The 13,268-nt window shown below is 37.6% G+C and overlaps 1 protein-coding gene across 1 annotated transcript in view; it reads left to right on the top strand.

The window, feature by feature from the left end:
• The window catches only part of TTL (tubulin tyrosine ligase), a 196,402-nt gene extending 192,604 nt beyond the window's left edge, over positions 1–3,798 (top strand). Inside the window, exon 7 of the mRNA XM_085612103.1 lies at positions 3,428–3,798. Within this exon, the coding sequence (XP_085468229.1) occupies positions 3,428–3,542 (115 nt within the window). The 3' untranslated portion in view covers positions 3,543–3,798. The remainder of the gene's footprint in view (positions 1–3,427) is intronic.
• The last annotated feature ends 9,470 nt before the right edge of the window (positions 3,799–13,268 follow it).

Here is a 13,268-nt window from a genome sequence, read left to right as displayed (position 1 = left end):
GCCGAATATTCTTCTACGTTGGACTTTATTATTTCCTCTGAATTTTTTTAGTTCATACTTAACTAAGTCATAGCCATATTTTACTGAATTTAGTGACCATGCCATGCTTCCCAGTGCAATTCCGTGGCAGGATCCTAAAATCTGTAATAAAACTAGAATCCCTAAGCCGATCTTCTATAGAAATAATGGTTTTATACTAAAATGGGACAATGTCGATGCTGCTAGTCTCTTCTCAAATTTTATGGCGTCCAACCGGGAGGAATTTAACACCTGCTTGGACCCGTTCTCAAATCAAGCACGAGTAACTGAAGCGTTTTGTAAATTACTACATTACTTTCAATTACAGCTTTTTCGTTCAATACCAACTAGAGATAGTACATCTTATAGATGTTTTGATAAAGATTGTTCCCTGGCCTCCGCAAACTTACGCAAGGCCCTCCAAACCTCTCCTGGAAACCAAGAGGAGGTTCGCACTTTAAGGAAAATATGCAAATTAACTAGGGATAGTAGAATGAGGCACTTTAAATCAGAGGCCTCGAATAATTTAAAACAAGCCTCAGCCCACCTAGACAACGCCGCTTTCTGGAAGGTTATTAATGCACCTTTTCTGAAAGATAACTATGGACCCTCCCTAAAGGTCCATATTGATGAAGACTCCTCTGCCAGATATTTTTAAGAACAGAGGGCATCTTGTTTGTGTTGATTTTTTCCCCCTGGTACAGAGGCCTCTAATTGCGTTTCTTTTGAGCTAGATGAAATCGAATTGCCTCAGCTGCAATCTTCCTTGAGGAAGGCTCCTGGGCGGGATGGGTTCCCCTTGGATATCTTTCTGGCTGATCTTCCATTCTGGTCTCCTCTTTTAACAGGAATGTTTAATGCGACAGCCAAAACAGGTCCCCCTCCATCTTGGAAAAATTCTGTCATAATCCCAGTTTATAAAAAAGGGATGCCTCTATGCCAGCAAACTATTGTCCCATCTCCTTGCTCGATAGTACAGCTAAACGAATGGGCAGGCTTCTATTAAATAAACTAGAAGCATCGGCAAAGGAAAAGAATATCCTTACGTAAGTGCAGTACAGCTTTCGCCAGGGCATGGGCACCGTTGATAAGTGCCTTAATTTGTCACTGATTGCAAGCAAATATACTATGGTAAAAAATGCCCGTCTTTATATGGCTTTCGTGGACCTGTCAAAGGCCTTTGAGTGAGTGGTGCATGACAAACTTTGGCCCATTTTGATGGATATGGGAATAGACAACACCATCATCAATTTTATAAGAGAACTTTATAGGGATGCCATCTCTTCAATGCGCTTTGGTTTGCATGTTGAATGCACTAAACCCATCAAAATTGAAAGGGGTGTCAGACAAGGGTGTGTTCTGGCCCCCCGTTTCTGTTTGCTCTATATATCAACAACCTAAATGATGCCTTGATTAAAAGCTCGAAAGACACTCCACAGGTCCAGTTGCCTCCCCTCCCTATCCTCCTTTATGTAGATGACGCAGTCTTGGCTAGGACTCCCATGGCCCTTCAAAATCTGATCTGACAATATACAGTCTTTATGCATAATTTGGACCTACATGCAAATAAAGCCAAAGCTTTTATCATGGCAATGGGTGGGGCCAGAAAGAAGACATTGAGATATTACTCTGAGGGTGAAAACATTGAACAGGTGGAATATTTCAATTATGTGAGGATAGTTTTTGCTGTAAAACAAAATTGGAAGGCGATGCTGGATAGTCGTGCAAACCTAATGGCCCAAAGCATCGCGGCAATTTTTAGATTCTGACCAAAAAATGGGCTGCAAGCCAGTTGTAGAAATGCTAAAAATCTATCAGGCAAAACACATTCAATCGCTACAAATGGGGAATAACTGACGTGACTTCACTTTAAGTCATTGAAGACAAATTTATCAAAAGGTTGCTGTCAGTCCCACCTTCTTGTAATAATTTCGTCGTACATGAAGAAATTGGTGTGTCATTCATTACTGATGCCATCAAATTTGCGCCTCTTTACCTTTGGCTTTCAGTATGGAAGAGGGGCACAGTGGGTCTAATACAGAAAATCCTGATTGATGTACTGGACCTGGACCAGGTTAATAAAATCCCTTGGCTAGCGTATGTCAGGAAAAATTGAACCATCCTAGGACTGGCCTTTTTATACGACATCCCGACCCTCTGTGAAAATTTCCTGAATCTAGATTAAAGAAAATTTACCCAAATAGAGCGATTTGAGAGGTGGGAAGGCTATAGAGATAAATACTCAGTAACGTTTTATGATAATATATTGCAGATATTAAATCATTCTCTCTCTTATTTAGGGTTTATTGAGAACAACCAGCATTGTTTTATTTTGTCAAGATTTCGACTGAATTTAATTCATTTATGCTGGGTCACTCTAATAATACATTTTCTGTTAGCAATTTACCACCTTGTCTGTGTAACAACATGGCGCCCCAATCAACCTTTCACTTCTTATTCTTCTGCCCCCTATACTCTCTAGAGCGGAAGATTTTTATTATCCCACATTTAAAGAAATTCTCACTACGCACGTCAGGCTTAGCCCTGTCCACATTGTATCGATTAGAAACGCCATTAGTTTGTTAAGTTCTTGTTTCTTTTTTTCTTGGCACCCTGAGAACCCTTAAGGTGCATAGTACAACATCTTTCACTTCTAAAGTCTGCTGTTTATATCGATGCACCTGCTTGAACACAAGATAGCGGTTATATCCTAGTCTTAATCCGATGTTTTTTTATCACACTGGCCCTTGTACTGTATTCATCATTTTATTGTTTTTTTTTAGATGGATTTTAAATGTAATTTTAATTGCAATGAAAAGCTCTTTTTTATTGTTTACTTTTATGCATTTTTCAATGCCAAATAAATTTGGTTCATGATGATGAAATGCTCCACACATGAGATTTTTGTGAGAGTATTCCAACTTTCCCATCCTAATTTTTGCTATACTTCAGGTTCTGAAATGAATCTTTCTGAGCACAGCTGTTAAATCGCGTATGTTCTCCCCCCCATCCCCCCTTTTAATGATAGCTTAAGATTGTTTAGGCTTTGATTAGCATAACTATAAAGAGACCATTTAAAATGATTCAGTCAAGATGGGTGGCTGCCTTTTTTTGCATCCAATATTACTGTTGCATCCTTTCTTAGTTTATTTCCAATTTTTAACGTACTATCTCAGTATATTTGTGGTTTGAACCCAAGACGCAAGAGAAGAAGCCCAGAACAAGCCCATCCACCGACTGAACAGCTAAAATGTTCCCATTGCCTATGAGTGAATATTTCTCACTCAGTCTTTTATTGTAATTTTTCTAAAACTAAATCTAATGGAAATGTACCAGGGGCTTGAAGTAGATGTTTACTTGAAATATTGCCTGCTCATTCCTTTAATGTATATTTTCCTTTTCTTAACAGGAAACTGTATCCAGAGCTTTGTCAAGGAATAGTGGATGTGGCCATTTCCAGTATCTTTCCCTTGAGTGACAGTGTGCAAAACCAGAACCCACCAGCAATATTTATAAAACTATGATGACAGGCGGGCAAGCAATTGATGGACAGAGTTGCTGCTCACTGAAGGAAAAGCTTGCTTGTGGTCTTTAAACTGTGTCATGTCTGAAAGACAGACTATATTGCAAACCATTGGAAGGGACTGTGACAGTCTGACTTTACAAAGAGACCACAGCACGAGCCAAAGTACCTAGACCACATTGCCTTCTTTTTTCATGTCTTGCTTATGATACAGCTGTGGTGATGTGTGGACAAAATAAAGACATGAAATAAGGACATCTCTGCATGTGACAATAAGCCGATGTACAAAGGAAACAAATAGTGGTATGATAAAAGAATATGTTAACCTATGGGGGGGAGAACACAAATAGCTGTGTAATAAGAAAGCTATGGTGTAAGTAAACATATTTCCAGAGTGTGAAAACTTGAAACTTATGCTAATTGCTCAAGTCTGCTTGCTTGACCTGCTAAAACTTTCGTGCCTTACATAATTTCCTGGTAAGTACTGTAGGGCCACAGTTGTCTACATCTTTTCCATCAACAGAAATCAATTAATCTTTGATATCCTATACTATTTTAATGTTGCCCATTTCCAGAATGTGGAGGTTAAATTGTCATGCTTTCGATGTTCGCCTTTGGCTAAGTGTGATTGAGGTACATGAAAGTGAGTTGCAGATATTTTAAAGTAAAGACGTGTCACAGATGTAATCAGGCATGATATTTTGATTCCCCTTCATCCTGACTTATCCCTGCTGATCATACATGCTTGGATACTCTACCTGACGTGGGTAATAACTATATGCACTTCTTGAAAATGGTGAGCTCCAAAACTGTGGATGCAAATAGACATGCTCCGGACAGCATTGTTATGCTGTTGACATTGTATCTACAGCAGCTGTAAATTTTCCTGGACAGTATTTGACTTTTAAACAGCTTTGTGCAAGTCGTTGTGTAAACTCAAGAGACTCACCTTATCACTAGGCTCATTGTATGTCCAATTGGTGCCTTGACATGCACTATCTAAAAGTAACATCTTTGTAATTATTGATGTTCCCTTGAGTTTCACCTGAGGGTCTGTGTGTCTGGTCTCTAACTTCTTGTCCTTTGCCTTCCACCATACCACTCCTTTTTTCCTTCTTTTTTTCTGAGATCCAGCACCTGCAATACCAATAATCCCCACCTCAGAATGTAAAACAAAATTACTCAAAGCTGCTTTCCTTTCTGCTTTATTTTGGTATTATGTGATCGCGTCCATTCCTAAGAATCTTGTTAATGAATTTGTTGTATTTTGCAAACATTTTATTGCTCATTTCAGCACTGCAGTGCAACCAATCCCTTTTGTTGTTTTGATATACAAAAATACTTCTCCATCAATGTTTGAGAATTGGTAAACAATGTATAATTTTTGAACTGGGAAAGGCAAGAAATGAACATTACATTTTGAATATATATAGAAGTGTAGAATGCAGAACACTCAACTAATTCTCCAAATTATTCCCCCTAGTAGGTCTTGGCTTTTGTGAATCAACGCAATGAGGTCTAGTTATTTTTACCATAAGACCAAATGTTGTGTACTTTAAAGAGTTAAGTAAAGAGTGATAGAAAATACTTGTAATGAGCAGAGACTGTATTAAGTAGATTACATTAACATTAAACGTTCAGTATTGAGTTTGAAGGAAAAGATACTCACATGGGTTACACAAATATTTAGGAGTGAAGTAAAGACTTTTAAAGTATTCAGATAGATATGAAGTAGAATAGTCACAGAAATACTGTCTTTCAGGGTTTGCTTGAAGTCTGGATTCAGTCCGCAGTGAAGTCACAGAAAAGCCAGAGCTGGGTGACACAAATGCTTCAGCAGATTGTGCTGTCAGTTACATTGAGAATACCAGTATCAACAGTGGCTTTCCCAGTAATAGATTATGCATATTTCTATATGAAACATTCTTGAGGTGGATGAAGGTCATGTTAGCTGGTTTGCTTGTGGGCAATTTCACAAAAAATGTTTGAGAACTTTTTGTCATTTGCATTTAAGAATTATAAAAAGATACACAGGTTATGGGGTACCAATCATCCAGTGGATTTCTAGTACTCTTTAGGGATAAAAAAGGCTGTCTAGACAACTCATAAAATAGTTCAAACAAACCCACCTTAAAAATTGTAAATGAAAAATTGTTTCTTGAACATTTGCTGCAATATATTGTATTCTTACGTTTTTTTTGTATTCTACCTGTGTTCTAATGCCAGGCAACAATTCACACAAGAAAAAAATGATTTGTACATTTTATTTTGTAAATCATTGCATATCTGGCTGGTATGTGCCCAATCCAGGTTGAGGTAATGTGCTACTTTAATTACCTGGTGTTAATGGACAAGCAAAGATATCTTTGATGTCACATGCTTTCATGTATAGCTAACTTCATTTTAATTGTGGATAACAATTAGTAGTTACAATCTACTAAATCTTGCATTTTAGTCTTCAGAATATCAGTGTCACTATTGAACATTAAGCTGAAAGAAGGTTTATCAAATTATGACGGATCCATCGTGGAAAGTTGAACTAGAACCTGCGATGCACAGTCTGTGGAACGTAGAATTATGTCATTGACCGCCCACTATTCATGGCCGGTTTTCACATAATTATTGCTCTCGCTTATGCACTTCGGTGACTGTAACATGTATTTGTGCTTGGGGTTACAAAAGAGGAGTTCGGAAATCTCAAATTATCTGATCAGTAATTTAAGAGTTTGCTATTGCTCAAATTCCTCAATTTCTTTTTAGGAACTCTAGAAAATGATGGTAGCTATCTAGTGCCTTTTTATGAACTAGTGGGCCTACATGAAGAATTTAACTGTATTATCAGATAAACGCAGATCTGACAGTTGAATGTGCAGTTTTTTTAATTAAGTTGCAACAATTGCGCCTTTTCTCAAAAAGGTTTTGTTCACCATTGTACCCCTACACAGACCATGCATTGAAATTGTTGTCTTCGCAACCATAAGGTCTCATCCTGCTGTTTGGTCTATCAGATTTTACATAGTATGTTATTAATTACGTTTTTATCCTCTCAATACAGGAAAAGTCCTTTGTAGGCCTTTTTTTTGCTTCCAATTGGAACTCAGCGCACGGAGCATTCGAAAATTGTTATCACCAACAGAATTGCACTTAACTTGCAAGACCTGCCGTGGTTGTTATCCATTATAATTGAAGATTTCTTATTACTTTCATTTTATAGATAGATTTTCATTGTGCCTTTTTGTTTTTTTCATAGAACTTGCCTGTTCCCTTAAACTGTCCCCATCAGAAATGACACAGTAATCTTCTATGTTCCATGATTGTTTTGTGCTGGTCTTTTTAATATACTGTCCTGACTGTATATTTTGGGCCATATGTGTTTTTGATGATGATATAGGTTTACCAAAGGCTGTAACCAGATGCTATCTCTTGAAAAATGTAATAATAATCAACAGGCTTTTGGGGCAAAACCTTTCAAACATCAAATACAGTGTTAGAGTGTGTTTGTTTGGCATTCAGTACGTTTTCTGTTTTTTGTGAGAATGTACTGCATGCCACCAACAGGGCTATCTCTTTGGTTAAAAAGTAATACTTATGTTAAGTTGAATGCAATAAACAAGTGTTGGCAATAGGCTTTTTAACCGAACATAACTTTCCAAAGACATACCCCAAATCTGCATTTTGGGACACTGGATTGTTGATGATCTTAGCTGTTCAACTGGGACCCCGTTTCCTCAAACTGATTTGTGTTCCAGTGTTTGATATCATTGTTCTTCCTGAAAGAGATGTCTTCTTTCTTTGTGTTGATGCACACAAGCAGTATAAAAGGGAGGATGTCACAGCTAACCAGGGTTCTGTATTAAGAAGAAAGCAACACTTACAAAATGCAAAGAAGAGGTACCAGTTTGACTAGGATTCCAAACTCATTCACTTTTTTTGTTTTGTTAATTTCTGTGGTTTACTTTTTATTTAATGCATTTCATTACAATTAAAAGATGTCCATTGGTTTCTGGGGCGTTAGGTAAAACACAACAGTATTCATACCCATCCTAATTATTGCTTATTTGCTTCCATACTCCTTGATCTCACCCTTTATGAAATGCTATGATTGCTTGTGTTAATGATCTGTTTTGAGCTATTTGACTTCACTGAGGGAGAGGTGCCGTGGCATCAAGCACACTAGGATAGTTAGCATGTGTGCCTGTGCTGGGTGAGAGTAAAAGCTTGAAAATTAAATGGTTGTTGCTAAGATGCTGTTGCATGCAACGAGCAGTTAGTACCCCTTCATTCATACTGTACACACACAACTTCCACCTTATTTCCATTGTGAACATTTAACAACTATTAACACTCGCAAGCAGAGGACAGTAATGCTTTATTAGTTTCTATATAGGTGTTAAAAAATGTGTCTCTCTTATAGGTATCAAACTGCAGCTGATGTTATCACTCCCTCCTTTGCACTCTGCTTTTTTTTATAAAATGACTGCTATCCATACAAATCATTGCTCTGAGAGTGCTATCTTCCTCACTGCTTGGAATGTGCCTTTTTTACTGTTGATGCCAATCCAATTGTTTTTTACATGGGTGTTGTATACAATTGCCAGTAATACTTAACAATCTTCTCAGTGTCCTCTTAAACCATCACAATAGTTTCTGCTATCTTTTGTTTCAATTTGCCTCAGTTTGTTTGTTTCTCTTAAATTATGGGCCCCAGATTTTTGCAAAACTGAACAACACTGGTAAGGATGTTTACCATTCTTCATTACTTCTTAGATAGACTATTGAACTTCCTCTAATGTGAAAAATAATCTAATTGTCAGTCTTCAGTCCTGCGCCATATTTATCTGTTTTCCGTCTTTACAAATTATTCCCAATTCTGTTCTCTTACTGCACCAGTACTTCCTTTATTATAACTCGATCCATCTATTGCTAAATCTTAATTTATCTTTGATCGAATAAGCTTACATAGTGTTTACAAATGTGTGTTTGAGTTCAGGATCTGATCCTGTCGGCTAAATTGTGCTTACCCTACGCATTTCTAATTTTAGTCTATTTCTTAAGATTTTTCTTCCGTTTATTGTTACTTCTAAATTAATATCTGTGTCCTTTCTATCTCTTTTCTTTATTCTCTCTTCACATCTGCTTCTGTTCTTCCATGTCTCTTCGCTTACGCTCTGGTCTTCTGCCTCTACAATCAGGCATTCTTTATCACTACTCAACTGTGTCTGACATTCATCTGCTCTTGTTGGTCTCTGTACCCCTGATAGAAATTCCGTTTGAGCAGTTACAAAATGTTTCTACTTTATCCAGTTGACTCCACAGGGTTGTGTACATCTCCTCAATTATTAAGGAAATGTATTATGTTGATTACAATTGTGCCTTGGAACTTGGTTGTTGATGTTAAATTGTGTCTATTTATCGTGAAATGTGATTAATTGTAAGTTTTGTTACCAATAACACCAACAAAAATATTAAAGCATTTCTACCGTAAATATAGCAAACTGTGAGTGTCATAGTCATTTCCAAATACATTAGTTTAGCTGTAAATCAAATCTTTGCCAAATATTAAACTTTAAAAATGTATACGCTTGGTCAAATCTAAGCTTCTCTTTTACAATTTCTCAATCACAATATGGATCACCATAAAGTGGATTGAAAATTGCAATTCCCAATTTAGAGATTGTCCTGTAGCTTAATCATAGCGTTTTCTGTCCATCAAGTGCAAACTTAATTTAAAATTGATGATCTTTTACACATTTGAACATAGAAAAAGGTTTCATGATGCAATTGAGTAAGAACATTTGACACAACTTGCATCTTTTCTTCCAGATAAAAGAAATATGTTGACGGCAAATAATATTTGTATTCAACCAGTAGAATTGCTCTTGATTTTGACACTGAATGTCTATAGTCAATTTTTCAAAAGCGATATGCAGCAACTGGATCCAGTCAGAGCATTTGTAACAAGCCCTCTGGAATTTCCATGAGGTTCTGTCGCTTTTTATAGGTTATTGCCCCCATTACTTTCTACTTATTTTCGGCTTCATTCAAAAAAGAACTGAAAGCCCTATGGATAAATGCCCTTGTTTGACGGCACCTACCGTCAGTAGGGGGTTCTTTACTTTTGACTACGATGTTGGTTTGGGCTCTACCCCTCTGTTTGACTGTTGCACTTCTATGCTACACTATTTCCTCCTGCCTGGGCATATTTTACTACTCCTCTATCATCTCTATTACTTTGTTTATCATTGTTATTGTTTTTTACATGCAACTCTGTTTGTACTTCTGTACATCTGTAAAGCGTTCTGTAACCTGCTTGGGTCATGTCCGCGCTATGTAAAACTTTATATAAATAAATAAATATCGTTATTACTGTGCTTCATCCTTTCTTCTGCTGCCTAGTTATAGTCTCTTAAAATGTTAAATATTCTTGATTATTTTTCTTTTGTCGTTTAGGATCTCTGGGGCACTGTTCCTGGTCCTCTGCTTTTTTCTTACTACCCAATTAGCTTGGGTATATGGGTATATTAATCAAATGTTGAGACTTTTGCTGTAATTTCTCTGCAAATGGGACACAAATCTGCCTTTCCAATTTATCCTCAGTTTCACAACAATTGATTTCTTTCTTTGGTGAAGTTATGGATAGTTTCTCACTCTGAAGTTTGCCCCTGCTTCATAGCCAACATTTTGACTTTCCTCAATTCTGCTTTTGTCTACTGTTTAACTATTTTCATTATGCTCCTATATCACATTTTGTTACAAAAGTCTTACTTCTTATTTCAGATTGTATCATTAATCTGTCAGCAGTTATAGTTTTTTTTCTAACTTTTCCCCACTTATGCTCACTTCCTTCTATCTTGTTTGTATTAAATGCCTGTATTCAGTTTGGTTTCCTATGTGTACTCTTTATTGTGGCCATACCATTATTTCTTTTATCATTTTTCTTTAATTTTAACATATGATAATTTTGGTAACATCATAAGATGATACAGAAACCACCTCTTGGCATCTTCCTACTACAGTTTCTCTCTCCAACTGTAGGGCACAGAGCACTGACATAATAAAACATTCTGCCGTATCACAGAGTACATCTTAGTTTAAGGTATTTGGTTGCCCTTTAGAAACTTTTCTTTTACATTAAATAGTTTTTGGGTGCATCGTAAACATAATGTTCTTTACATATAACTGTACTTCTGTGCTTTAGTTATAATACCATATTTGGTGCATTTGTATTGAGTTACCTGAGTGTGAATGGACGCGGCAATGGAAGCAAGTATTGTACATTGTGCAGTAGTTTTTGTTTTAAATACGTATATGTAATAATTCATTTTTACAGAAAATTACACTTATACTACTTGAGGATCAGGAAGATAATGTTTTCCCACATCATAGGATTGTTTATGAGAAAAGGGTTTTGTGTAGCCCATGGAAAAGGGACAAAGTACATAGCTTTCCTTCTTTCAACAGCATAGTGACACAAGGCACCAACATCTTCTACTATTCCACAGGGGTAGCATACACAGTCTTTTCAGTCAGGTGAAGAGAAATTAAAATGAATAGTCTCATGTAGGAAGATGCAAGTACAATAAAAGCAATTTGCCTACAAAAATATATCGGAAGAGAAAAATGCTACTTCTTTTCTAACCAGTTACAGGAACACCAGACTGCGGTTCCTCATCTAACCATGGATATACAAACAAATGGAACTGCCTTTCAAAACAGACACAAGAGCAGTGATACACAATTTGCCTTCTAATCATGTACATGCAGAACAGATGGATATGTCCTCTTCCAAGCAGGCACAGAGCAGATATTCATGATAACTTAAAGAATTATAGATGGGTAACATTCCCAGATGAGGTGTTAGGAATAGTAAATCTTTACTTCCCTATATGCACTTACCTTTCAGTATTTGTCTCTCAGTGCTCAGCCCTCTAAATTAGTATGCTCCAGTATTGCTGGTGTCAATATTCAAGAGTATAATCAGGGAAACCATAGACCAGAAACTGTCATTCTTCTGCCTCTCTCGTGTTTCTGGAGACTCATGGGAGGTGGCAGATCAGTTTGCATCAATATATGTAATACCTTTGGAGCAGATCAATGAATAACGATATTTCAGATTTGATGTTCTGGATAACTGCCTTCAGCAGGAGCCTGAAAAAATTACCACTACTCTCTTTACAACCAGGAATACGGATTCATCAAGCAAAGCCACTAATGGTTTTCAGTTCAAGGCGCAGCCACAGACAAACGCAACACATTCAGCAGCTCAGGACACCCATAATCACAAGTAAAGAGTACAGACAACAGATGTAAAAACATAAACTAAAATAGGAACTGTGTGGCAGGAAATGCCATGCTTAGCATCCCTTCAGTGTATGCATGAAAAGTGTATCTGATCATAGTCAAATCACAGTAAAACGTGAAAGAAAAGACTGCAGCTTGTTTGGTGGTTTAGAATCTTTTTAAGTACTGATATTCTAGCCTATTACATATTGCTTTCCGAGTTTGTCCCAGTCACATGCCTCTTGAGCAAGTAATCATTCGACTTTGCAGTCATCTTTTATACACCAGCTGTATTCACTACACCTTGACCACTAATGTCCCATCACACAACGTGAATACCTTACTGTACTTTATGATTAGAAAGCCCCAGTGGCTTCTCCTACAAAATCAGTGTCTACAAGACTGTGCTACATAAAGAAAGGCACTTTCTGTGGTGATGTTCCCTTCTTGATTGTATGTAGTCCCAAGCTGGCAAGCTATGTGATCTGTGTCACATGCATCAGTCTGCGTCCCAAACACTGAGCAGGTTCCCTGATGCCTCTAGTTGGCAAGTTCTTCACACATTCAGGTTTTTCTTACCTACTGGAGGCGCATTATTACCAGGTGGAAGTTGGGCTTGCCTCAGCTGTTATTGTGACCTTCGGCAGTCTTCATTTGCTTCAAGTCAGCTTCACCTTATCAGGAGCAGGCTCCTTTTTCAGCGGTACAACCCAGCCTTCTCCCATTCCACAACTCAGATGGGCATCTTGGTTAGGTTTGTCAACAAAACACCACAACAATAAGAAACCCCATGCTATAAAGCGGGAAAATGCATACAATGGCTGGGATACACTGCTTGGGTTGGGTATGTGGGATCAAGCATAGGTTGCTGCTAATCACTAGTTTAAATAAGTGCCTGGTATAGAGATGTACAGAAGCATACTCATATAGTCCAGTTCCAGTTTATAATGTTAAATGGCATATACACACCTCAGCTAGAGCTATAAAGGAATAACCTACCAGGAGCTGACATCCCTGCACTGCTGCCATTCTTCAACTGCCTAAAGCTGCAGAGCACATAGAACGATCACCCACACCACATCTCACTACATAATATAGCATCACAGATGAATGTATTATTGTTCAGATGAGATGCAACCCATCTCATTGAGAAATTACAACAGTGGAAAAGACAGTGCCAAGCGAATTACACGACCTGTCCCCTTCTCGCATCTTCCAAGTTTCTTCTTGTCCCTACTCCTCCACCTTACTATCATTTTCTTTTTAGGTCTCACCGAAAGACTGCTTTAGCTGTGTGTTGTCGAAAATCTGTTGCTGACAATAAAATACAGAGAGTAGGCACCGGTCAGTCTCTTTCTCATGATTGGATGGCTTTCTTCACTTAACTGACTTTCCCCCACCCGATTCAGTGACGTTTTTTCCTATGCATGCGTTTGTCCTGTCCAAG

The sequence above is a fragment of the Triturus cristatus genome, chromosome 6 (genome assembly GCF_964204655.1).
Source record: "Triturus cristatus chromosome 6, aTriCri1.1, whole genome shotgun sequence".
Lineage (NCBI taxonomy): Eukaryota > Metazoa > Chordata > Amphibia > Caudata > Salamandridae > Triturus > Triturus cristatus.
This window is presented reverse-complemented; position numbering and strand designations above follow the sequence as displayed.